General features: G+C 36.2%; 2 protein-coding genes across 2 annotated transcripts in view; one reads left to right on the plus strand and one right to left on the minus strand.

The window, feature by feature from the left end:
* The window catches only part of LOC308690148 (uncharacterized protein), a gene marked incomplete at its 3' end in the record, with an annotated part of 38206 nt that extends 23117 nt beyond the window's left edge, over positions 1 to 15089 (minus strand). Inside the window, exons 1-3 of the mRNA XM_081364451.1 lie at positions 14462 to 15089; positions 13319 to 13402; positions 7404 to 7943 (exon numbers count right to left, since the gene is read on the minus strand). Of these exons, the coding sequence (XP_081220577.1) occupies positions 7404 to 7943; positions 13319 to 13402; positions 14462 to 14881 (1044 nt within the window). The 5' untranslated portion in view covers positions 14882 to 15089. The remainder of the gene's footprint in view (positions 1 to 7403; positions 7944 to 13318; positions 13403 to 14461) is intronic.
* LOC308690152 (uncharacterized protein) lies at positions 14306 to 27137 on the plus strand (the record flags this gene model as incomplete). Its single annotated transcript, XM_081364456.1, has 9 exons — positions 14306 to 15676; positions 16667 to 16734; positions 17049 to 17167; positions 21819 to 22241; positions 22409 to 22622; positions 24216 to 24424; positions 24497 to 24644; positions 26618 to 26727; positions 26826 to 27137. The coding sequence occupies exons 2-9, from the start codon at positions 16695 to 16697 to the stop codon at positions 27135 to 27137; spliced, it is 1575 nt and encodes a 524-aa protein (XP_081220582.1). The 5' UTR covers positions 14306 to 15676; positions 16667 to 16694.
* Positions 27138 to 27475: the final 338 nt, after the last annotated feature.

The raw sequence follows: 27475 nt of genomic DNA on the forward strand, positions 1-27475 counted from the left end.
TAACGTTACCACAAATCTGAGTAGCCTTATAACATTTTACCAGTCGAACAGACGCGGCTACAACACTAATATCTGCCACCCAATTTCGTCTAGCCTACATCTGACAATGTTGGGTTCAAACGCGCCCTGCACACCACACATACTTAACAGTGTTAAATTTGAAAAATACTTTTCGACAGAACTGCTTGGTTTGTTATTACCACAGTTTCTGCGTGCTTCCTCTGCGATGAAGTTCCACATTTGCGGCTATCCAACACGAAAATGCATGCAGCAAATAAGCCGTTCACAATAATGTTTTCTTCAGTTTTGTCGACAACTTTACAATCTCCACTAGCTATTCTTTCTTCAACTCCTCAGCATCCATCTCGACGACTGCAAGCAGATCGCGCGCGCGCGGTTATGATGACTTTATAAAAGTGAAACTAGGTATAGAGACTCCTGGGAGGGCGTGGCCACAAATATACTGATGTGGATTTTAAATTATTTTATTAACTTGAAATACAGGCATATTTTTGTAGATGTGTTCCTAAAAATGTGCATTTTTTACGTTTGCACGTGATTGTGTTTAGTTTCACCCGTGTCCGACCTGACCCGCACCCGTTTGAGCAAAATACCCGCAGGTGCAACTACTAGGGGTGTAACGATCATAGACTGTAAAAAAATATGGACGTAGTGTCCGTGACGTCACCCGTAGGTTTCTGAAGAGCATTTTTGAAGCCTAAAGTGGGCGGAGCCGGCCGTCGCCATCTTGGCCTTGCGTCACTCCCGGATAACAGAAAATAGGCAAACAGGCGGGGCGTGAGTGGAGCTGAGGAGCCTGGCCTGGCTATCTGAAATCACCTAACAGTTAGTTAAAGACATGGCTACAAGTGAGACTGTGTATTACTTCGAGAGTGTTTGTGTGTGACAGTGATTTATGTGCATAACGGTACATGTCCGTCACTCTTTCATGGTCCGTCAGCGCGGCATCGCTCAAGTTCGTAGAGAGCTTATTCAGTCCATTTTAAATTCTGATTTTGGCCGTCTCTCAAATGGGTTAAACCATAGAATTGCCTTTGAAGTGCAAGTAAATGCGCTAGAAAATCCGCGCTCATTCATGTGCATTTATTGCATGGACGGAGAAAGCGCCGACGCCCGCATGATTTCATCTGACAGTACATTTTATAATCCATCTGTTCCGTGAGAGCAGAACGAACGAACATTTATTGACGTTTTAAATTTGAAAACCCCCAAAAAAGCAACGAAATTGTCAGACATCCATTAGTGCAGGTTCACGGAGGAAAACAACTGAAATACAGCGCTGGTTGTTCTCTCGAACGATAACGACGGAATCCAAAGACGTGGGCTTTGTACCCAAGTATTAAATTGTATGAAATAATCCCGAAAAAAAGCTCAAACACTGCAGAGATGGCAAGTTCAGCAGCTAACATTTGCTGAGGTGAAGTGACGGCTAGTAACAGCAGACAAACGGCTAGCACTGACAGCGGCAATCCATCTGTCACTCAAGTGGCTTGGCCACACCCTTAAATTTAAATATTAATCAACTAAACGGACGAGTTATAAAATAATTCACCCCCCTCACAGTTGTTATGAAGGGCAAAATTAGCTGTATAGACCAAAGCCACAGAGAGAACCAGGCTGTAAACATATTTTTTTCTGCTGTAAAGTTGGTAATTTTAACATGAGGGAGATACAGATTTGACTCACTTCTGCAGCCAGCCCAAGCGGCCAGTCAACGAATTGCAGTTTAACTCACTTCCGTGTTGGTTTCAAGAGAGAGACGGGGAGGTTGCCGCTTGGTAACGATACAATCGGCTCACAATCCCAAGTCTCAACCCGATCGCATGCTTGATATGGTTTCTGCTGTTTTGCTTGTAGCCTACATAGGGTTGCCAACCGTTCCATATAATACTGAATCGTCCTGTATTTGACACATAAAAGTCTTGTTCCGTATTGAACTGATACAGAACGCACTTTGTTCCGTATTTTTGAGAATCAATTCAGTGCAAATCCATGACAGACACATAGCTTCTAATGTCAGACTGTGAACGAAGACAAGAAAAAAAACCCGACGGTGCGGTAGATAGGCTACTAATTTCTCCCCCTGTTTGTCTATGATCAGCGTAGCGTTTTTAACATCTTGGAACATCATCAAAGAATGCCCTTTTAATTGGACGTTTCAGTCATTGTGAGTCACGTATCGTAGCAACGATGACGACAAGTGACAACAGCGGGAAATGTCAAAATGACTTCCTCCGAGCAGCCGGCGAAAAAGAAAAGAGCACAAAAATATACATACGGTGTTGTATTGCTTGAATGCAGTATTTGAGTGCAATATTTTATATTTTCTTTATTAGCTGTTTTTTTATGTATTGTTTTGCACTAGAAAGAAAGTTAACCATAATTGAAGTATAATTCACTGATTCTTGAGAGTCGGGACAAAACACGTTTTAAAAAACTTTTTTTTTAATTACACACTATGTCAATTAGAGTTATATGTTTCTGCAGAGAAAGGTCTTAGCTATTTAACCATGTAAAGGAACAGGTTCTAAATAAAAACACATTTTTAACAAATAAACATGTTTCCCTTCAGAACTGGATTTGTGTCAACTCCGTCAGACACACTAAAAAGTATACAATTTTAATTTTTCAAATCCAACAAGAATCTAAAGTTCTGAAGTATATTGTAATAGTGTTTAGTTACTCTGATATGTAAAAAAATACAATATATAAACTTAAGTTGTGATTTCACACTATTCTGAAAACTCAGATTTCTAAATATTTGCATTTTCAAACTTTGATTTTAATTTCAATATTGCAAAAACAAATTCCTTAAATAAATAAAACATAAGAGGATGTAGATCAGATGGTCCTTTATTACAAAAACAACATAAACTGAAGGAAGAATATTTTTTTCCCCAAAAAAATTAACAAAAACATACAAACATCCAACGCTGTTGACGAAGATCTGACGGTGTTGACGGAAAAACTGACGGTGTTGACGGAAAATGCTTGAATGTTTTACCTCAGATTTGTGAAATGTTCACCTGTTTGTCATGATATGTTCTGACAATAAAGAGTAGTTTAAAACCACAATTAACGCTCTGTTTTCTACAACTTTCACTTAGGAGCAAGAATCTGCCTTTAAACTTGAAAGACATTTATCGTGATAATTATCGATATCGACTGATATAAAAAAAAGATTGTGATAATTTTTTTGGGCCATATCGCCCAGCCCTACACTGGCTTCTCATTTCTCTATCTCTGTCTCTACATATATAAATATATATATTAAAGTGCTGGCAAAGTTACACGTTACACAATAATAAGTAGACCACTGCCTGCCCATTATCTACAAGTCAGATGCGTATGGTTAAATAATATAATGCATGCTATGTATAAGCATTTCTGTGTAAATAAAACCCTGAAATAACAGTTTAACCCTTCACTATATTCACAAATAATATTATATTCGCACATTAAGAGGTTATTGGTGGATTTGTCAACTCCGTCAGCTTACAGGTCAACTCCGTCAGACATAGAACCTGACGGAGTTGACGTCTGACGGAGTTGACGTAAGGGCATGTATTTTCCTGCCAAAACATGTATTGTACACTGCAGATAGGTAGTTTTTCCTCAGTTGCTAGCTGTCCCAATAACCTCACTAAAATGCTTAAATTCAATCCACTATGGTTTAAAAAAAAGTATCTTAACAGAAAGATGGTATTGACATGCTGCAGCTGTGACCATAGGAATATTGACATTGTTTGTCTAAAATATAAAAAAATGTAAAATCTACCAGAGCATGTGTGGTAGTGCTGCATTCACCACAGGCAGGGAGATGAAAAGGGGTCCTCAGGGATATAGCTGACCATGCTATTTCCTGATTTAAAGAGCTTTATGAAAAAATCTGACGGAGTTGACAGAAACTGAGGACACAACTTTAATAGGCAGATTTTTATGGAAAATATTGTTTGATGTTCACTTCATGCATTGTTTTATATATTTATACCCCTTATTTTTTATTTGATATATATGTTTTCACAATTGTAGAGCTTTTTTAAAGTTTTTTGGGATGGTTAATATTGTGACATCTTGCTGAGGACAAGTGCAATAACATGGACCTTCTAACCACAGACCATACATTTAAACAAATTTTCCCCAAAAAGATAAAAAGTTTATTCTAAAAATCAGATAGGTATATAGAATTCCTTTAGATTTAACTTTGTAAGTATGTCAATCATGATGAATTTCTTAAATGTTGCTATAAATTAGACTTTTCTATGTGGGACATGTTTTGTCCCGACTCTCAAGAATCAGTGAATTATATAAAGATATTTGTACTACACTTCCTTAAAATGTTGTCTAATTAAATTAAAAATATTATTTTTTGCACTGGAAAGAACATTCTAGAAGTCTAATTCTATTTAATAAGTTCGCACAAGGCTACAGAAAACTTTTTATTTTTCTTCAAATGCAGTCTAAGCCGATGAGTTTTGAATGTTATATGTTTTATTTGTTTAAGTTAAAAATAAAACGTATTATAAACTAAACAAATCCATGGTTCATTGTTGGCAAAATGATCATGATAGCCTTTATATTTCACATCTGTGTGGTTCAGTCTTGTATATTGATTAGGCCTACTTTGCTATTATATAAATATATGCCTAATAAGTTGTATTATAATATGCTATAATGTATTCACCAGAAGAACCCCCCCCGCTCACTGTTCCTTATTTCCATTTCAGAAAGTTGGCAACCCTAAGCCTACAGCACTGTTGTTTTTAAATGTGCTTTACTGCTTTTACATATACATTTGTCTTGACTAAACAAATATTAAGCAATATTGCTAATAAATACCTGACCTTGTGTCACTTAACATGTCTCCTTTCAGCAGATGAGCAAGTTGATTGTTGGCCCTTCAGTGAGATGCAACAAAATGGAAGAAATTGTATGTATAGCTGTGTAATCAACTCACCTTTATTAATATTGAGCTTTATACAATACAGATTGTAGCTTTACAGGGATAAACAAGAAATGTCATTGTTCAGCTTTTACAAAAGTAGGCTTCTGGTATTCTTATTTTGATCAACTCTGTGTGCTTTTCAGCAGCACCTTCACACAGCATGGGAGATTACTATAGTATGTATAATGTTAACTTTTTGCAAAAACAATGTTGAATGCACATACATAAGCAGCATATTGTAGAACCATTATTTGTTGTTGTATTTAGACCCACTGTATGAAAACCAGAGTGACTTTGGTAAGTTAAAAAGAACATCTACAGACTTTTTGAGATAATTTTGCCTGTATCTGTCTATTATAGATTAGTTACTTTTATATTACTGTTTTACACTGCAAAAACTCCCGATCTTGCAAAGATTTGCAATCTTATATCTAGCTGTAAAATCTTATTGATCTTGTTTTAAGAATAAAATACTATATAAGATCAAATTGTGTAAGATTATTCAGATGGTTTTAAGATTATTAATCTTTTTTTTCTTACTTGGTTAGTAAATCTTAAAGTTAGTTAGTTTACCTGCAAATCAAGCTCAATTAATGTAAGAGACATCGTTTGAGGCCAGCCTTGTGTATTTTAAGACTTTTTTTTAGTTTTAAGAACTTGTTTTAAGGTTGCCTAGTAAAAAAATGCTCAATCACACACAGGACTTCTTAATTAACATTATTTATTGCAAGTACTGGTTTTATGTCAACATCAACACATTTACAACTCAGTAAAAAATAATAAGAATCAGCGTCAAGTCACCACACTCCTTCCAAACCTCATCCAGTATATTTAATTACCCAGTTTTAAGAGCAATAACATCATCAAGGTTATATTTTGTCAAAACATATGCACTGTTTTTGAGACTGATTAGATAATAAGATGTATGGTCGATTAGCTTTTCAGCATCTATAAACTCTGTTGCCTGAGCTAGATTAGGTACAGAAACTTCATACGCTAGTAGATCTCTATTCAAATCCAGAGTCTCATAAAGCTGATATTCAAAACAATACAGTGAACAGTTTACAACATAAATGTTCTTTATAAGTCCAAAGACAGGCACTTTCCCATTTGCACAAATTATTATCAGAGACTTTTCTTTGATGTACTTGTTACCATTAAGAATAAGCCACTTCACTGCAACTGCATGTTGAATGCCATCAATCCCCAAAAAATCTCTAATCTTTGCTGTAATGTACTCCATATTTGTCACTTCTGAAACAGGTCCCAATTCCTTCTCATGTACAAAAATAGGATGCTCAGTACCAAGTTCATTTTGACAACTTTCAAAAAGTTGATTACGGTTTGCAAGTGACTTGCAGACATTTTTGTAGTTCAATTTTGATGACCAATGCTTGAAAAAACAGTGTTTTGACTCAAATCTCATGCACATATGCCTTATCAAAGGGCCTAGAGAAAGAATTTGAGCAGGGAGATGTAGCATGTAATGTTGCTTAGGAATTACATTATTCTCAGGAAAAAGTTGCTTAAACTTTATCAGATGCAGTTCTATCATTGTTTTCAGTCTTAATACAGTTTGCACAGATAAAATAGGAGCAAAAAGTATCTGAACTATCTCAATTAAGTCCAAAACAAACTGAACATATTCATTCTTTTCTATACCGTTTAACAGAAACGGCATGATCTTCAACAATATTAGCATTTGACCAGAAGTCTGTTTAAGTTTGTTATCATTAGATGCCAAAGTATTGACACTGATTGGACATGGTTTGTCCCGTATGTCTATTGATGAATAAGGAAAACTCTGCATGGCTGAATTGAACATGTCCAATTCCATCTGTCCAGAAAGAACAAGGTATTTCAAGACGCATTTGATTTCCATGGGTGCAACACCCTCAAGAATGATGTGCATTATGTCCTGTGGAGTCTGCTCAATAAGGTCAAAGGCTGGAAAATCAATCAACTTGCTTCTTCTATTAATTCCATAGGTGGTTTTGAGAGCTGATTTCAAGAATTCTGTGCTAGCCCTTTCTATTTCAAGGCACTGTCTAAGGTGTTTTTCCAGTGTCCTTTTGGTGAAACTTTTTTCTTCAAAATTCCTTTGCATTTCTTCAAAGGTACATTCGCAATGCCTACACTTGCTGTAGGCAAAACCAACTCCTTCCTTGAAACCAGCAAGCTCGTGTTGTGCAAGTGTGTCACCACATATTAAAACTACAGCACCAAATATATCCATTTCACCATTCTGTGTTTGGATTTTGACACCATTATAAAGCCGCTGTAAGTCTTCAGTAATTCTTTGCAACACAACATCTACGCCACATTCATCGATATCCTTAGCTTTTGCTATAGCAAGGAGTCGGATTGCAGCAAGCTTTGACCTAAACTTGGGGTCTATATTTCCTAAAGTATAATAAACCATCAATAATTTATGTACAGAAGTGTGTGACCCCAGGGGATTGCAGATCTCTATTTCATCACTGTACAAAATCAACTGCAAAGCAGAAGGTTTTACTGAGAACAGTGGGTGGGATTTGAAAAGACTCCCATCAGCAATATCATACAAAAAATCATCTTTGTGGCAGTTCTGTGGTGTGGTGCTGATCATATCCAAAACTCTGGAATTGGACAAGAACTGTTCAAGGCTCTTAATTAGGGGAATATAGTAAAAACTTTTGTTTCTGATCGCAAGAACCATTGATTGTCCTTTCTTAACTCTACAAACCCTTTGAGACATCACTATCTCCTCTGGTTTAACTGGGTTAAAAAGCTCCTGAATGGTGCTATCCTGCAGGTATGTTGTGGCCATAGTGGAGAAAGGATCCTGAAAATGATCAAATGTGGCCAGTGCCTCCTCTTGCAGCTGCTCCACACTATCCGAATGTCTTTCGAAGATCCTCTTCATTCTTTCCCTCAATGTATTCAGAAGAGAAGTTTGATACTGCTGGACTCCAGAGACAATACTGTTGACGTTCCTCTGAAACACACAAAAAAAACACCTCAATGTCACAAAACCATTTAGTGTTTATTGTTGTCAAGATGACATTATAGATTAGGTACAAAAATTTAATAAATAAAGCTTAAGTATGTGATTATTATCCACTGTAAATACTGAAATACGATAAACAATTGTAGCCTTGATAACATGTTTATAATATGCTATTATAAACATTATATATGTTTTAGTTTTGTATACACTAACACATACATGATTTTGTAAATTTTGTGATAGAACTGATGTATTTTGCTGTGATTGGTCACCAACACAGATTGCACCTTTAAAAAAAAAAGTTTTTATTAATCATTAATATTAAAATTTGATTAATTTTGATGCATTGGAAAGGGATGTTAAATTGATACAAGGCTCTAGACTCGTTCTTCCCACTGGTGCAACTAATTTTCTCAGTTGGTCACACCAAATTATAATCTGGTCACACCCTTTAAAAAAAATAAAAATGTAATAATAATGACCTTGCATGTTGATGAACCATCCTCATTTGTATATGCTGGTTTTGCATTAATGTAAAGATTAAAATAAAACATTACCAAAATATTATTATATAGGGCCCTATGAAATCTTTTTTCCGTGTAAATTTTTCTGGATACCGTGTTTTTTCCCGTTTGAATTTTTAAGGACTACATTTTAATTGGTAAATAAAATTATTGTATTGAAATCATGAAACATACAATTTAAAAATATTAAAAGTTTATAGTTTAACAAAAATTTTAATTTTGTGGCCCTATGAAATGTGTCCCCCTTTAAATTCTGTTTTATTTTTTACCAAATTCTGTTTTCAGTTTTCTGGATTCCATTTTAATGGTTTAATAAAATTAAAAAAGCATGTCTAAATAATTGAATTCATTAAAAAAAATACATAACACATAATCATTCTTAATTCTTAATGTTTTTTGTTTGTTTTGTTTTTTAGAAATGTTGTGTGGTGCAGGCTATCTGGCAATCAATTGAAGGCATAAAACATAATTTAAAGTTACGTAAATTTAATCTGAAATTTTGTTTTGACGGGTTGCCGTGTGTTGTTTAGGCTATGATATGAGGATAGTTCATCTCAAATGAAATGGTGAAATGCTTATGAAGCAACTCTTAGAGCGGCTCTGGAGATGAAGTTGGCTAAAAACACTGCAAGCGTCTGTGGAAAATGAAACCGCGTCTGAGCCATTCATTCACACAGAGACATGCAGAATATGCAGGATTCATAAGTCTTTTTGCATTTTAATATACTAGTCTAAAGACCGCTTCATAGCTGTACATAGCTGATGAAGGCACAGAAAGCGCAGGTAGGAAGTAGAGCTTAGATCGGGCCCCCCAAAAAAACAAGCCCACCCCTACCCGAGCCTGTGCACGTTGTACCCGAGCCCGATTTAAACCCGTCCATTTTTAATATGTAGGCCGTTTTAACCAGGGGTGGCGCCAGATAATTAATGCAGGTGCTGAGGGGGTGCTAGATATATTATATACTGATAATAAATGAGCAAAAATTGGCCACTTAATTCTTTACTTATTCAATTATTTTATTTTACAATTAAAGTATAAATTTTATTAAATAGAACGAGCACAACATTCAATCAAATATTATTAAAGATTTATTATTATAAATAATGTTATTTCAACATAATATCTCGTTATTTCGACATGTGTGCGTGCAACAAGCAAGAAGCATTTGTAAATCCAGTGACACGAGTGCATTGGTTTTTATTAATAAACTAGTGTTTTCTGTCAGTGTCGGCTGCAAAGATGAAGTTGACGATCGCCATCTCCATACTGAACGCGCCTAGAGAGAAATGCACATCATGAATTACATAATCAGAGAGTAGCCCATTTCTTTTCGTTTTGAATTGTTTCATTTAAAGACATTTCAAGCTTTATTTAGATATATTTCTCATGACTGTAAGGCATACACTGAGTTTCGGTTAATTTATGATGAGATGCGCTCCAGTTCACGTGCAATGCAAGTGACGAAACTAAAGGCCTGCAGACTCTCTATTTGGGTTAGGGTTAGCCGAGGACAGTGGGAGGAAATATCGGGTTAAGTTCGGGCAGAGAATCTAAGCTCTAGTAGGAAGGGGCGAATCGAGCCTGACTGGTTAATGGAGTACATGTGCCGGCCAGGTACCAAAACAACCTGACCATCATGCACTGGCACCAATGCGACCGTGTGAAATTTTAACTAACACATTATCAAAATTTTTGAGAACATTTTGGTCGCAGTCTAGAGCCCTGCGATAGTCAACCCAAAATTAGAAATCTCATTATTCACCCTCATGTGGTACCAAAGTGGTATAACTTGTAGGACACAAAAAATGATATTTTAAAGAATGTTGGTAACCAAACAGTTTTGAGTTTCCATTGACTTCCATAGTCTTTTCTATACTATGAAAGTAAATAAATATATTATTTCGTGTTCTGCTCTGCAGATGACAGACAGTTATATAGACCCTTTTACTAGGCTTGGGAATCGGTTCCAGGTTCCGGTTTGGAACCGGTTCCAAACATTCCGATCCATCGGAATCGTACACGTCCACACGTTAACGATTCCACTAACGATTCCGAACGTTCCGTTCCGTCCATTCCCGCGTCGCGGCACGACGTCACAGTATGTGACTGGATTTTTAAATCCCCCAAAAGCGCCATTCCCGCGTGCAATATTTTTTTTCCCCAGGATGGTAGGAGAAGGTACCACCTTTTTCACCTCTGATTGGCTAGAAGGGCTCTCCTCCGATTGTTTATTTGATTTGGCTGTGAAACGTCATCTCTGATGAGAGAGAGAGAAAGAGATGGTAGTGGTGGTGATGCTGTCGGCTCGCGCGCTAGTCTGTTTTGATCTTCTTTACCGCCAACAGAAGTAAACAATAAGTGATAAGTGCGTGCCGTCAGATTTATATTCCAAGTTCACATTTTCATAGCTGTTTAGATCGAATCCATGAACCGCATTATTACACCGTTTTCTAAGGCTACGCGATCTATTTAAAACAAGTTACAATCATAAAATAGCAGAGTGCTATCATGAAATCGTAAAGGCTGTGATATGCGCAAAAAATATATGCGCTGTTTTTTTTTTACAGAGAAGCACGATCGAGGCTTTAATTATTTATATGCGTGCAGTCAGATCAGCTCCGTTCATAGTAAACGCTGCTCCACACTGCAGTCTCCTCATGTGCTGTTTGTTTAGGTTTCCGATAATGTACGTTTGGGAACGCAAAACCTCGGACGCATATTTCATATAACTGTCATCATTTATGCGTGTCAGCATCTCAGGGGGGAGCACAACAAATATGCTCAAACATTTAAATAACATCCATGGCATTAAATACCAGGAGTGCACTATATTTGACAGCCTGCGCTCCACAAACAATGGTAGGTTAATTATATCAAAACATTAATGCTAGATGTAAGTAACCAATGATCAGCCTGGAGAGATCAAGGATCCTCCCAGAAAAAGCAGACATGCTTGTTTTTCTGAACAAGAACTGCTAGAAATTTTTAAATGTTTAATGATTAATTGAAGTTTTTGTGAAAACAATAAAAGTTAAAGTTAAAATGTAAACCATGATGCGTTGTTTACTCTTTTATACTTTAGCACACACGACTAAGTGTGTTTACAATACAAAGCTTTGTTTTAGAAATGTTTACTTTTTTTTAGAAATGTCAAAGCATTCAACTTCTGTATTGATATTGCACACTTGGTTTTCATTCTCTAAAACCACTTTAAATTAGACATTCAAAGGCAACAACTCTCAAAGCCACCCTGTAAGTGTGCAGCAAATGGTACAGGAATCTATATGGGAATCGATAAGGAATCGCATCGACTCGACAATGGCATCGATATCGATAATTTCTTAACGATGCCCATCCCTACCTTTTACTGTACACTAGTGTTGTCAAAAGACCCGGTACTTCGGTACCAAGTCGGTACTATTTTTTTTTAAACGTCACGGTACCAGGTTTTCTCAAACCCGGTACTTGATGCGCGTGCATGCCCGAAGCGCGTGCGGTTGCGTCCTCTTTATAAAAGCGCTGATGCCGATCGGCGGTGCTGCTGCTGTTGTGGTGCTGATGTTTTTGCGCGTGCAGATACGTTATTTCAAATGGCGCGCGGCAAGCGCGCTCATAATAGAAGCGGCGCGCTCGTTTTTCCATGTGCGCCTGTGTTCATGGATGCATAGCAACGACAGACGCCACGGGAGTACAAACGCTTGTGCGATCTGCGCTCTCCATGACGACGAGGAACTCTTAGCAGGTTTAAAAAGCCCTTTAAAAGTTAAATATGAATGCAGTTTTGGATTAAATAAAAGTATAGTCAAGTCAAATAAAACATATTGTATCTCCTGTATAGTTTGGTAATGCTACAATAAGATACCATTCATTAACATTACTTAATGCATTATCTAACATAACACATTGAGTGAACAATATATTTTTACAACATTAATTAATGTTTGTGAATGTTATTTAATACAAACACTTGATTGGTCATGTTTGTTCACTTCATTCATTGTGCATTAAATAATGTTAACAGAAATAATGTTAACTTTTGATTTTAAAAATGTATTTTAAAATTAACCCCTAAAGGAGAATAATTGCGACAGTATATAACTATTGTTTTTTTGTTAGGTCATTTTATCTAATGTTATCTAACAACTGGAATCTTATTGTAAAGTGTTTTTAATACTACAGTTTCCATCTTTGTAACTGTGATATACACTTTAATATAATTATGTAAATTTAATCTAAATTAAGCTTTGGTACCGAAATTGGTACAGAGAACCGTGGATTTTCACTGGTATCGGTACCGAATACTGAAATTTTGGTACCGTGACAACACTACTGTACACAATGACGACGTATGCGCGCGCATATTGGCAACGGAAGTATGGCGAGAATCAGCAGCATGTCAAGCTACGCGAGCGGATTAAACAACAGACGCGAACATTTTTTATTATGTCCTCACTCCAATCAACACGTTTAATCGCCTGCAGCCACTATTCTGAAATGGCCGTGATCCTGTCGGAATCCTATAAAACTTAAGCCCCTTGGTGGAATATCGATTAGTGCAACCGTAAACGCAACAACCAGACATTTTGATGCTGGGAAACCATTTTGATAAACTTTCGGAGGTGCCAACGCGTTAGAGCCAGTGGGGAAAAACACCACTTCCGTTGCCAAAATGCACGCGCAACTATTTGATCACGTGGGCTGTAAAAGGGTCTATAGGTCTAGAAAATAAATGACAGATATTTCTTCATTTGTGGATGGCCTATCCCTTTAAAATACAATTAAAAATGTTATACATTTTACATAATATTACATAATATTAATGACATGCAGTAGAATACCTGTGACAGGTGGCATTTTTCCCGGACATTAACGGTAAATGCAGCTGCACGTCTCGTTAGATTTTCACTTAATGTAGTTCCTTCCTGTGGACATAAACACACAGTAAGACTAGTTTACAAAGTGTTCTATAGCCATCTTACATTATCATGGAAGGCATCAGTGGTGTAGTCTAGCTTTTTGCAGTGAGTATATACAGTGATCCAAGCCAATGACATTTACAGCTGGGCAAACTGGACTGATTTTCTACTGTTTAGTGTTAATCACCATCTAACTCAGCCAGTTAAGAGCTACCTTTAGCCTTAGATGTTATATGAATATGGTCCCTGAAGCATTTTATAAAAAAATAAAATAAAAACATTATAGGCACAAAAACAAAATTTACTTTTAGAAATTTACTGTTTAAATTAAAACATGTATGAAAACTTGTGTGATATTCCTTTTTAAAATAACGTTAATAGACGTCCATTATTATTATTATTATTATTATTATTAATAAGAGCATTTTACTGTGCAATTTCTTTCATAATTTCTAATGACCGAACTTTTATTTTGACAGGTTGTCGTAAAGACATTAGCTTACTGTGTGTATGATACGAATGAATGACGATAGTTTTATTAAATGAAATGGCGAAATACTCGTGAAGAGACTCACTGCGATGAAGTTCACATGTATAGCCTGCTCTACAAGTCCTCACCATAGACTGTGGTCCTCACACAGTGAAATGCTGAAAACACCACGAACATCACGCGTGCTTCAGTATGTATGTGTGTGTGTGTGTGTGTGTGTGTGTGTGTGGTAACATTACAGCGTTCATTCCCAGAGACGCATATAACAATTGCAATCTCTTTGAGCTTTAATTCACAGACACTAATCCATATCGAGATTTTATTCATTGTACAGCCGTGAGTGACATTCTGCTTTAAAGCAAGCTCCATTTGTGACTGGATTCCGCGATTCGATCCGCGTCACTTCGCAAACACAGACGGGTGAATTTATGAATGAAAGTGTGAAAGTCCTATCACAAAACGAAGTTGTTACGTATCCTCACGCTTTTTTAAGTGTATACTGAAATCCTTGGCCTTTCCTAGTGGGTAACATAACTATAGACTACGCCACTGGAAGATTCGACATCACATCTTACCTGATGATCAGGACGCTGAATAGGGAGATCCTCATTAAGTTCCTGTTGTGAGATTTCATTTGTGGTGGCAGGTGTGTTGTTGACTTCACTGCTGGTCCTTTGCATCACACTTGTTTGAGTAGTACAGTCCAAAAAAACTGGTATATCAAAATGTTCACCTCCAACTCTCGATGGCTCAGATGTAACGTTAGATGTCATCCATCCAGGGTTTGGGCGCCCAGTCTTAAGATACAAAGCATGTGTGCGTCTGATATGGTAGTAGAAGGAATTGAATACTCTGTATTCTTCGGTACACCCGTCAATTCCGCATATAACACGGAAATCTGCGTTGCGACTATGTGCTGTGTTAATATGGCTTAACAGAGACTTCAACGTTAAGGCAACAAAAACGAAGCAAATCACACACCTCCAACAGGCCATGGTGTTGAAAAAGTGCGTGCAGACGAATGCTGATGGCGAATATCCGCCGCTAATGCAGGAAAAAAATCAAGTCTTGTTAATATATAATTATACTTGTAAACGATAAGCAGAGCAAAGAAACAGTCCAACGATCAGAAACAGTCACACCTTCATCAGCATCAGAAAACCGGAACTTGATTCTGGCGCGCTTTTGTTCGGTAATTACCATATCAGGAATTGGAGGGGGAGACTTATAAAGTAATGCAATTAAAATGATATAAAACAGGTTTAACAATTAACACCTATACTTTATATTTCAAACATACACAAATAATGTATGTATATAGTAGTATTTTCAGTTTCTAGCTAGTTAGTATTTAAAAAATTAACAAGTACGCATACTTCATACTTCCCCTCAATACTCATGTGGTATCTTCTGTCAATTAGCTCGGAAGAGACGGCAAACGTCAGTCAGCCACATTGTTTTGTTTTCTGCTGAGGTGAGGTATATATTTTTCATTACAAAGTATTTTAAACTATAGAAAAAACATAATTTTCTTGCAATTATTATGTTACTGTGATTGTTAAAGCTGCAGCCTGATCCCAGCAATAATTTGGTCTCGTTAGCCAGCTAGTTTAGCATATCCTATTTGTCTCATGCGCAAGTTACGAGTTTTTCTAATGGCGGAATTTTAAATAGTCTGACATCCAGATGCTCGCTTACTTTAGTGTTTTATCTCTTGTTTGTGATGCCACACAAAATTTAGTGCTACGGAAACATCATCTGACATTTGGAAAAGAAGTGGGAGAACAAAGGTAAGCAGTTTTACATTTTTCTCCATTGCATGTCGTGAATTTTAGTGCAGTATGACAGCTTGAGGCATTACAGCGTAAGAGATAATGATGCGAGTTATATATATATATATATATATATATATATATATATATATATATATATATATATATATATATACAGTACAGGTCAAAAGTTTGGAAACATTACTATTTTTAATGTTTTTGAAAGAAGTTTCTTCTGCTCATCAAGCCTGCATTTATTTGATCAAAAATACAGAAAAAATGTAATATTGTGATATATTATTACAATTTAAAATAATTGGTTTTCAATTTATTATACTTAAATTATCATTTATTTATGTGATCAAAGCTGAATTTTCAGGATCATTACTCCAGTCTATCACGTGATCCTTTAGAAATCATTCTATCAAAGTTGGAAACAGTTCTGCTGCTTAATATTTTTTCATAACCTGTGATACTTTTTGAGGATACTTTGATGAATAAAAAGTAAAACAATAAAAATAAAGAAGCATTTTAAAAAAATATATAAATCTTTTGTAACAACAATATACACTGCTGGTCAGTCATTTTTTTTCTTCCTTTTTTTTTGAAATCAATACTTTTATTCAGCAAGGATGTGTTGAATTGATAAAAATTGATAGTAAAGGAGATTTAAATTATTAGAAAATATTTTTTATTTTGAATAAGTGCAGTTTTTTTTAACCTTTGATTCATCAAATATATTAGGCAGCAGAACTGTTTCCAACACTCATAATAAATCAGAATATTAGAATGATTTCTAAAGGATCATGTGATAGACTGGATGTCACATGTGACACTGAAGACTGGAGTAATGATGCTGAAAATTCAGCTTTGCATCACAGGAATAAATTATTTTTTAACAAAAATAACCTACATACATTTATTCACTATAAACCATGGCTATACCTTTATATTAACCTTTATTAACAATAACAAACCTTATTATGTGATATTTTCCATGCCTGCCAGGTAAAGGAACTACAAGAAAGGTACAATAATGGATGAACTGGATGATGTTTCAGTATCGACTTTAAAGGGTAGGTCATGTTTAAGTGTTATAAAGCTACATATTAAATTAATATAAAGTAAAAAAAACAAAAAACATTTTGAGATCACTGTCCGCATGATCAATAAGCTGACCATTTATATTAATTTCATTTAAATTGTCAGCTTATTGTACATGCTGACAGTGATCTCAAAAATTGTTTTTACAGTTTTACATGGACAAGAGATAAAGTGACAAGACACAAATATTGACCTATCAAGTTAAATGCTGGTAAATTTATAAGATGCAATGGGTAAAAAAAAAAATATAGTTAAAGGTTTATTAACTATTGGGTTGTCTTTATAGCTGCCAACATTGATGAGGCCCTGCTCCAAACCCTCAGTCGTGATGATTTGAGAGACCTTTTTCCTGGGCCAGAACACTTTCTCAGGAGGAAACGAGTGTGGGCTCTTATTAGCCCAGAGGTAACTGTTACCAGAGAAAGTCTAATAGGAAGAGAATTGGCACTCTCTGCTTACTTCCGGTTTATGGACTGGCTGCAGTAACACATCTCTGTCCATGCGGGGGCGCTCACAGGACGAGTGCAGAATGAATGGAGGTCTATGGCGCTATACCCCTCAAAATCCACTTTTCTCAGAATATAATTTTTTGTCTAGTAATTTGAATGTTGTATTCGAAAGGAGATGCAAAGAAATTACACATGGCTGGGTGTTAGAGTTTTTAGAGTCACTTAGGCTGCGTTTACGCTGCAGGTCTTGATGCCCGATTCCGATTTGCTGACTATATCCGTTTTTTTTGACGACCCGCTTACATCATTTTTTAAAAGAGACCCATATCCGATATTTGTATTTACACTATACACTGCCAAAACAACCGAATGTAGACATTATGGCCCGGAAAATGAAGTAAAACAGCTCGATATGCAATGGATGCAGAAACAGACAAAATTATTATAGTGATGCGCAGATAGTAGGCTAAAAAAAAATAACATTCTGATTAATTTTGGGTGGGTCGTGACTCGGGAGTAAAGCCTGCTTATGCCATAAGGAAAATTAAATTCTGTCAAATAAATTTTGTTTTAAAGAAATGTTCATTTAAAAGCAGCGCTCATTCATCATTGTATTATATGCACGCATCAACCGTCACCTCGAGTCCGCTGTTGAAGATGATGACCATCCATTTATCCTCACGCGTAACAACACATACGAATAATAACTTTGACCATCGGCATCGGGTGCGGATACTTAAATCAGAGAAAATTATTGGTGCGGGTGGATGATTTGTTTTTGGCTGCGGGTTCGGGTGACGTTGGAGCTCATCTGCGCATCTCTAATTATGCAGTGTTTTGCTTTCCGCACTATTTTCAAAGGTCAGCAAAACATTTCTCTCATAAGGTGTAGAAAAAAATACTCCACTGTGTTGAGCCTTCGACCTCCATCGCGCCTATAATAAGTCATGTAAAAGTTGGTGGTGTCCACCTGAGTTGACGTCCCTTTTTTAATGACGTGACTCGCATTTACTGGGGAATATCCGATTTGTCTGCTTACATGGCACACGCAAATGCACGTATCCGATTCATATCCGATTTATTACCACATATGAATGAGGCCTGAATCCGATCTGAGAAAATCGGAATCCATGCGTTTTTTTCCTGCTTACACGTTCACCGGTCATATCCGATCTGTGCCACATGAGAGGAAAAAATCGGATTTGGGTCACTTGAACCATGCAGTGTAAATGGGGCCTTATTTGCTTTAAAACGTCTTTTAAAGTGTCAATGACGTCATACACATGTACGACCAGAGATACTGCTTAACGGCAATCCTTCACTCACTCTGGTGCGTTCGCGCTCTGCACTTTCTTTTCACTCGTGGCATCAACAACACAGCTGACACAGGTAAACACACAACACAGCTGACACAGGTAAACACACGTGCTAGAAGAGTTTTTGTTTTGTTTGTTTCTGGTCCCGCTTCGGATGACACGATGCCATCAAGCGGTATCTCTGGTCGTAATCAGTCCTTCACTGACCAATCAGCGTTCATTAGCAGTTATGGGCAACAACAACTCAACCTGTAAGAAATCGAAAGGACATAAGTACTCGTTCATTCAACTTTCGACCTATAACCCATGTTGAACTGGCAAAACCTACAATAAAATCTGAGATTGCTCAACGGCAATCAGGTGAAAGACACATTAAAGGAGAACTCCGGTCAATTTTAACATTGAGCTCATTTTTTTGTAAATTTGGAGTGCTGTCAATACAGAGAACAACGACAAAAATCTGTGTTGCCTACACCATGTTATCCTCTTTTTAAAATTTGCACCCTGTTGACTTCAATGGGGCATATTTTAAACCTGCTTTTAGCCTCTTAACATCCTTGATGTGTCATTACATGTGCACAGGTCATGTGAGTGATTCCTTCTGAGTGAACGCGGGTGAATCTGACTGCAGTAGATGTGAAAGATATGTTTAAAAAATGATGTTATTTAAGCCAGCGCTCATACCTGTTTACATCCTGTTTTCGGGTTGAAGTCCAAAGTAGTCGATTGCCGAGTTCACGCGCATAGGTTTAGTACATATGATCACGCGCGTGAACTCGGCAATCGACTACTTTGGACTTCAACCCGAAAACAGGATGTAAACAGGTATGAGCGCTGGCTTAACCCTTGTGCATCCTTGAGGACATTTTTGTCCTTTTCAGTTTTGTTTTTTTGATCACTTTGCCTGTGTTAATGCTAACTGCATAAAATTTGTCACAGGTGTGTATTTTTATTGGAATTTTACTATTTCATCAGCATTTACTTTAAAAAATCTATTTTGCACTATTTACACAAAATACTTCCTCTTAGCGCCTTAAGGACAAAAATGTCCCCATTGAAACCCATTAAAACTGCATTTTTTAATCCCTGTGACGTTTAACTATAAAATGATGCAATCTTTTTTAATAGGCTTTCATTCTGTTGGCAAGGCTTCAAAATTGACATTTTTACAATTTTTTTTTATCAGATGGTGCCATTTTTTCAGGTTAGGCCTATAAAGCAAATACTCGCTTTATTCCTGTTTTCTGCTTCGGCATATTATAGAGCCAACTGGATAAATTATGCAACGATAATTGTGTGGGTGTGTTGGTATGGATGTCTAAGTGTGGTTTGTATGTGTGTAATAAAATAAAAAGGTTGTTTGTGTGCTTGTAATATTTGAGAGAGAAAAACTCAACTGCAAATCAAAAATCCAATCACTGTGTTCACCAGTGGAGTTTTGCTGGCATCCAATGGGGAAAGTTTGGTACTGCGCCCAAACAAAATCTTACTGAAAGCTCATTTTTTGAGATATCATCCTCAAATTCGGAACACAACCTGTTTAGATTTATGGCTTTGAATTTATATCAGTTTTAGAGTTCCAAATGTTTTATAAAATACACATTTTATATAAAATATGGATTATAATGTTCATAAATATTTTTTCATAAACTTAAACTTCTATAACATTTTTTTGGTTGCACTTTTTTCCAATTTTTTCACTTCAACAACAATCTGCCAAGGGTCTTCTTTAAAATGAGACCAAACCTAAGTATTTGCTCCCAAGCATAACATTTTTATGAGAGTTTTTTGACTTGGCCATTTTTGTCCCTTTTGGACCTATGTGTAAGTTTTTTCTTTTTTTTAATGTTAACTGCATTAATTTTGGCACAGGTGTCTATTTTTTATTGTAATTTTACTATTTCACCCCTATTTCATTTGAAAAAAAAAAATGTTGCACTAGTTACACAAAATACTTATTTATATTTTATATAAAACATTGATTATAATGTTTATAAATATTTTTCATAAACTTAAACTTCTATAACATTTTTTTGGTTGCACTTTTTTTAATTTTTTCACTTCAATAACAATCTGCCAAGGGTCTTCTTTAAAACTTAAGTATTTGCTCCCAAGCATAACATTTTTATGAGACTTTTTTGACATGGACATTTTTGTCCCTTTTGGACCTATGAGTAAGTTTTTTTTTTTTTTTTTTTTTTTTTTTTTGATGTTAACTGCATTAATTTTGAGCTATTATAGAGCCAGTTGGATAAATTATGCAATGATAATTGTGTGGGTGTGTTGGTATGGATGTCAGAGTGTGGTTGGTATGTGTGTTATAAAAAAAAAAAGTGCATGTGTGTGTTTGTAGTATTGAGAGAGAAAAACTCAACTGCAAATGACAAAGCCAATCACTGTTCACCAGTGGAGTTTTGCTGGGATCCAATGGGGAAAGTTTGGGGAAACTTATTTAGATGTATGGCTTTGATTTTCTAGCCGTTTTAGAGTTCAACTTGTTTCATAAAATATATATTTGATATAAAAAAATATTCAGAAATAATTTTCATAAACTTGAACCTATATAACTTTTTTTTTTTTATTTACTTATAAATTTTTTTTTACTTCAGCAGTAATCTGCCAAGGGTATTCTTTAAAATGATACCAAAGTTAAATCTGTGCTCCCAAGCTTCAACTTTTTATGACAGTTTTTTGACATGGACATTTTTGTCCTCTTTGGACCTATGAGTAACTTTTTTAAATTGATGCACAAGGGTTAAATAACATCATTTTTTATACATATCTTTCACATCTACTGCAGTCAGATCCACTCGTGTTCACTCCGAAGGAATCACTCACATGACCTGTGCACATGTAATGACACATCAAGGATGTTAAGAGGCTAAAAGCAGGTTTAGTACTTGCCCCATTGAAGTCAACAGGGTGCACATTTTAAAAAGAGGATAACACGGAGTAGGCAACACCGATTTTTGTCGTTGTTCTCTGTATTGACAGAACTCCAAATGTACAATAAAATGAGCTCAATGTTAAAATTGACCGGAGTTCTCCTTTAAGCCGTCTAGCCCCATTGACTCCCATTCAGTCTGCACTCGCCCGCGATCACCTCCAGTGGAATTCTAGTGGAACTGCAACCAAGATCTATACAATGGGGGCTAACAGGAAGTGCCAAGGCTCCCCGTAGACGGGCTCTGCGGTTACCTACTTTGTCAAATAATATCTAGCACAAGACACGTTGTTTCTAAATGGCTCTGTTGTTTGTCTGGCAAATTTTTTTTTCATCTGCATTTTTAGGATGAGAATCCCACCTTACCAGACCAAGCTGGCCATAGTGAAACAAGAACTGTGTCTGCACTTAGAGCAACCCCTCCATTCAGCCCTCAGGAATCCACTCCATTGCAGAAGAAAAGCCCAAAGAAGACCCTACAGCTTCCCAGTCCTCCAGAATATGTGGTTTATACAGACAGTGAGTTGGAGCAAGGTCGTAAGCATTACTTTGAAATGGCGCGCACTGGCAGAGAGCAGGAATGTGTCATGTCCAAAGAGCTGAGATGCAGGCTGGTGAGGAACACCGTCACCAGCATGATTTCCATTTTGAGAGCAAGTCAGCTAGGAGAGGATGTCCGCTACCCTCGCAAGTATGAAGTCACAGCAATGGCCAAAAGAATCGTGGAGTATTATCCCATGCTACAAGATAAAGACAAAACTATGAAACATGTAAGTGATGTAAATTTGTTCTAGATTTTTTTTATTGGACTTACGGCTTAGCGTCTGTTTATTTATTTTTGTCTGACCTTGTTTATCTGTGACAAAGTTCAAAGTTTTCATTTTTATTTGTTTCGCTCATCTTTGTTTCGCTCAATGTGACATTTTATTTACCACAGCTGAGTATTTACAAAAATCTTCATAAGAGGCTGCAGAATGTAAAATCCCCACAGAAGAGACAGGGACCAACACCAGAGAGGGGCCAATCAAAGAAAAGGATTGACTTCTCATCAAGTGACAATGGAGAAGATAATGATGCGGTCTCAAGTGGTGGATCGACCGTTATCTTGCATGAAACATCGGGGAGCAGTTCTGATGACAGCCACACTGCATGTAAGTTGATTGCAACAAGGCTGGGCAATATAATGATTGTTTATGATATTTTATATTACAGATATTTATATTTTACTTTTCTGACTGGGTCTTGATTAGGGATGTAAACGATTAATCGACGATCGATTAATTGTCGATAATACATTTAATCGATTAAACTTATTGATCATGGATTAAGCAGGTTCATGCGCGTGTGTGCGGCTCAACCGCAAAACATGTAAAGCGAGCACGCCGGAGTTATGTTTAGGACCATTTTACACCATCATCATGACTATAAGTTTGTGTGTGCATTCCCATCCTTTTGTTTTGTGCAAATGTAAGTTGTAATGTTGTGTTTATTTTGTGTAGGCCTATCTATATCTGATTTTTCTCATATAGGATGCATTTGGTTAAGAATTAATGTAGTAAAGCTTACGGTGATCCTCTTCAGTGTCAGCGCGCGCAGCTCAAACGGCAATACACGACTAATAATGACTATTGGACTGTCATATTACATAACATTATAAAGAGAACAATATTGTAATAAAATATTTTGAATTATTTGGGTTTAGTTGCCATAGTCGCGTTGCTATGGAAATAGCGCGTCCACAGCATCAGTCATTCTGAATGGCACGTAACTTAGTTCAAGTTCACTTGTGCATTCGCTTCATTTTGTGCAGATATCATTTGTAATATTATGTTTATTTTGTATATATCTGATTAATCTCATATACGTTTCTTTGAGTTAAATAACGCGCTAGCAAAGTGCTTCAGTTTAATGGTATTCATTCAGCGTGCAGCTCAAACAGCAATGCACGGTTAATAATAACTATGATTAGGACATACTACATTACATTACATGTTACATTACATGAGAACACTGTTTTATTAAATCGTTGTGAATTCATTGGGTTTAGTTGCCATTTTCAGCGCGTTGTTCCAGGAATAGCACGTCCACAACACTCACATATTCCAAGCACACATCTGATGCATTGGTGGCACTTTTCATTAGTCGTTATATTTGATTATTAAATAATTAATTTAATTAAATGATCAATCACATTGAAACATTTTACAATCCTACTAGCCCTTTATTTAGATTAAAAAAACATTCTCATTCATTTGGTGAGGAACATAGCGTTTTGTGCAGTATATTTGTTTCAGTAATCCCAACTGTTACAATAAAGCATCACTTGAGCAATATAACATGCATTTTTATTCAGTATATAAGCAATATTTTGCTTTTTATGTTAAAGACACTATTGATACCGTGAGAAATTTACATTCTCAGGAAAATATCCGCTTATCAGTTAATCGTTAATCGATTGAAAAGGTCAATCAACTGATGATTAATTAATTAATCGATAATTTGCATCCCTAGTCTTGATATAATGTGATTTTTTTTTTTTTTTTTTTTACTGTGTGTGCGTTGAGGGTTAAGATTGTTTCATATTTTAATATATTTTGCACTTTTAACTGTCAAATTGTTTTTAAAGTCATTATTCAGCCAAAACGGACTATTTCATGAGACATTTTTTATGTTAATCTAAAACCCATATAATTATTTAGAATTGTGTGTCCAATACCCATTTTACCCATTCTCCATTTAAGCAGACAGGGATAGCCTGACAGCACAGGCCAGGCATTATAAAACTCTGCAGGAGATGTATAAAAAGCCAAAACCCAACCAAGATGCTGTTTCCCAAATCCTTGACCTTGAGTTTCAAGCAAGACGAGCCTTCATTGACAGTGATACCCTAAAAGAAGAAGAAAGGCACACAAAGATCCTGGATGCTTATCCATGTTTCAAGGATCTTCGTAATGTATGCAATTAAGTAATTTTGGCTCATTTACAAAGCAAGCATTGTTGCAGGTTCTAACACATATTTGCATAGGTGATGGATGAGCTGTGTCGGATCTTGGATAAGGGCAACAGCAAATTCATAGATGGGTTAAAGAAACGATGGGAAGACTTCTGCGCCAAGGTGCAGTTTTATGCCGTTTGGAAGAAAGTGATGAAGCCACCCATGACCCTGGATGGAGGCAAGTCATTTTACTGTCTCTAGTACACTGTATTGCTGTGTTCTTGCTCAGACATGGGTGTAAATATGATTGTGTATATTGCCAATGTAACCCTGATTAAAGGGGTGATGAACAGCGAAATCAAATTTTCCTGAGCTTTTCCTGAGCTTTTAGGTCATCATACTATGAGAATATCCTGTAAGTTTCAGAACTGAAAACTTCCTTGTTAGTCCAATAAAAGCTTTTATTGACACCAGGCACAGCGAACGACAGCTTTTTAAAAGTGGGGATCTATGAGGTCAAAGGGTATCAAACCCCGCCTCCACAGAATTAGATTAACACCTACTTCAATAATAATAATCTCCGTTAATAATCTGTAACACAGAACTTTAATATATTAAATATTAATCAAATTATTCACACCTTCACAAAATCCCCAAATTCTGTGTAAGAGTAAAAAAATGACAACATTATTTATAGTAAGTTTATTCGATTCACAGCTTATTTAGAGTTTTGACCTCGACAATCCAACTGCATTTACCGCAAACAGTCAAGATTGTTTTGGTTGAATCGGTTCAAAGGAGTCATTAGTTCGCGAATCGGACGTGTCATTAGCGGACTTGTACGCATTGTGTGATTTATCCCGGCAGTTATGGACATCGCACAAGATTTGTCAACACAGAAAACATTTAATCATTGGATCGGTTTTGTTTTGTTTATTGAAAGTGTTTTTCATGTCAGCTGAATGGACGGAACGCTTTCAGGAAAAAAATACCCGAATGCTTCATGTGAAACTTCGGTCTTCAGATCTTTTACCATCGTGTCAATTCTCAATTGATTTTGATTAATATGCGCGAGTGAGTGAGAGAGAACAAGACAGCCTCTCTCTGTGCTCGTTCTTTCAGTCATCTACTACATCACTCACCGATCAAATAAGGTCTTGGCGAGACAAAACATCGCTTGTGTTGTGAGAGAGACGCGTGAGTAACAGAGAGACGGAGGGAGAGCAGGGAAAGGAAATGCAGCTGAATGAATACGCTGCGTGTTTTAAATAGCGTATTTTTTGTATATTTTTTTTATAACGAAACGCAATATGTGGCGGCCGGTGTTGATTCTGTGGCGCACCGCCACAAATTAGTCTATGTGTGGGAAACACTGGTAAAAACCAAGCGAACATCATAAGTTGACGTCATAAGTTGACCAGACAACAATAATAAAAAATATTAAAAAGGCATGACCCCTTTGAATAAACCTAGTATTATAAATTCCATTAGAGGTTCATGATTAATTGTTAAAAGAATGTGTTCTCGATTAAAACACCCATGTGATCTTATTCCTAAATGACAGTGGTTCACTGTTTATTAAACCTTTGATAAGTACAATCAAAGTGAACATTTCATACCTATACATGACAATGTATGAAACGGCTTCACATACATTCTTTTCAACAACAAAGTATCATTATTTCTGTGTTAAAATAATTAAAAGTATGAAGTTAAAAGTTTATATTTCGGATATAAACACTGATGTCTACAGCAGTGTTCAAACCAATGAAAGTAACTTTTACACTTCACATAAGATTGCATCGCCAACACGTTGTGCCAGTAGGTGGCGACAAATACTGACTGTTTAAAAATGTATTTGTCATTGAATCATTCATTCAAGAGATTCAAACAACGCTGATTCATCCAGTAATGAAATAAGTAAAGTCTTTATGAGTGAATCATTCATTCAAACATATTTTTTATTTATTTTTATAATTAAAATTAATTGAATATTTAAAAATTAGACTGCAGCAATTATAATTTTGTCAGAACCTCTATTAAATGTATGTATTTTCTTTAGTTGTCTATTCAGAATTGGGGGAGAATCATGAATCAAAATCAAATTTTTACAATCAAAAAAATTGAGAATCAAAATTTTACAAAAAATGCAAATCGGAAAATGTTTAGGAAAAATAATTGTTAAGTAAAAGTTTATTTGTTCTGTTGTAGTGGAATATGCCATAGCGCTATTCCGGGCACTCCCCACACTCTTTCCTTCTCCAACTGCACCACCTAAGAAGATGGGACATGCCAGTGAGGCATTGCTTCATGTCCTTCAGGTGAGAGTTTGTTCACATTTTGTCACATCCAACTATTATTATTTTTTTTTTTTTCCTAAAGAAATTTGTCAGGTTTTTTATTTCTCTTTTTTCCTCAGCCAACAGAAGACCCCACCATCTACCTTCAGAAGAGATCACTCTCCAGCCCAGTTTTAATCTTTGATGGTTCCAACTGTCTTCTCGCTATCGGAACCACTCCCATCACCACATTTGCAAAGGAAGACCTCAGTGAAGCTCTCTTTTATCTGATGGCTTACTACTACACCCTTCATCTTACCTATCCCAGATGCGTGGCAACCCTCCTTTCTGTCATTCAGACCGAAATATTGCAGGATACACTCCATGAGCAAGACGCCACAGCATCATTCAAAAAAGCCATGGCAGAGTGGAAGGATTTTATTGGGCAGTAGAGGTGTTAAGAATAACATTTTCACACTGCCAGTAACATCTGAGGTGGGAGTGAACCATAGTTCTGTGTTAATGGAATGTAAGAAACAAATGGAGACGTAAGTTTAATTATTTATTTTATTTTCCGGGGGGTGGGGGGGGTGATGTACTTGTCTAGGCAAGGCAAATTTATTTGTACAGCGCATTTCATACTCAACAGCAATACAATGCGCTTCACACAAAAATGTAAAAAAAAAAAAAAAAAGATAAAAATAGTAGATAACAATATGAAACTACATACAATATATAAGACACCAACAAAATAAATAAAAACGAACTGATGTATCTACCATCTACTTAC

Source organism: Scardinius erythrophthalmus, assembly GCF_964197995.2.
Source record: "Scardinius erythrophthalmus genome assembly, chromosome: 4".
NCBI lineage: Eukaryota > Metazoa > Chordata > Actinopteri > Cypriniformes > Leuciscidae > Scardinius > Scardinius erythrophthalmus.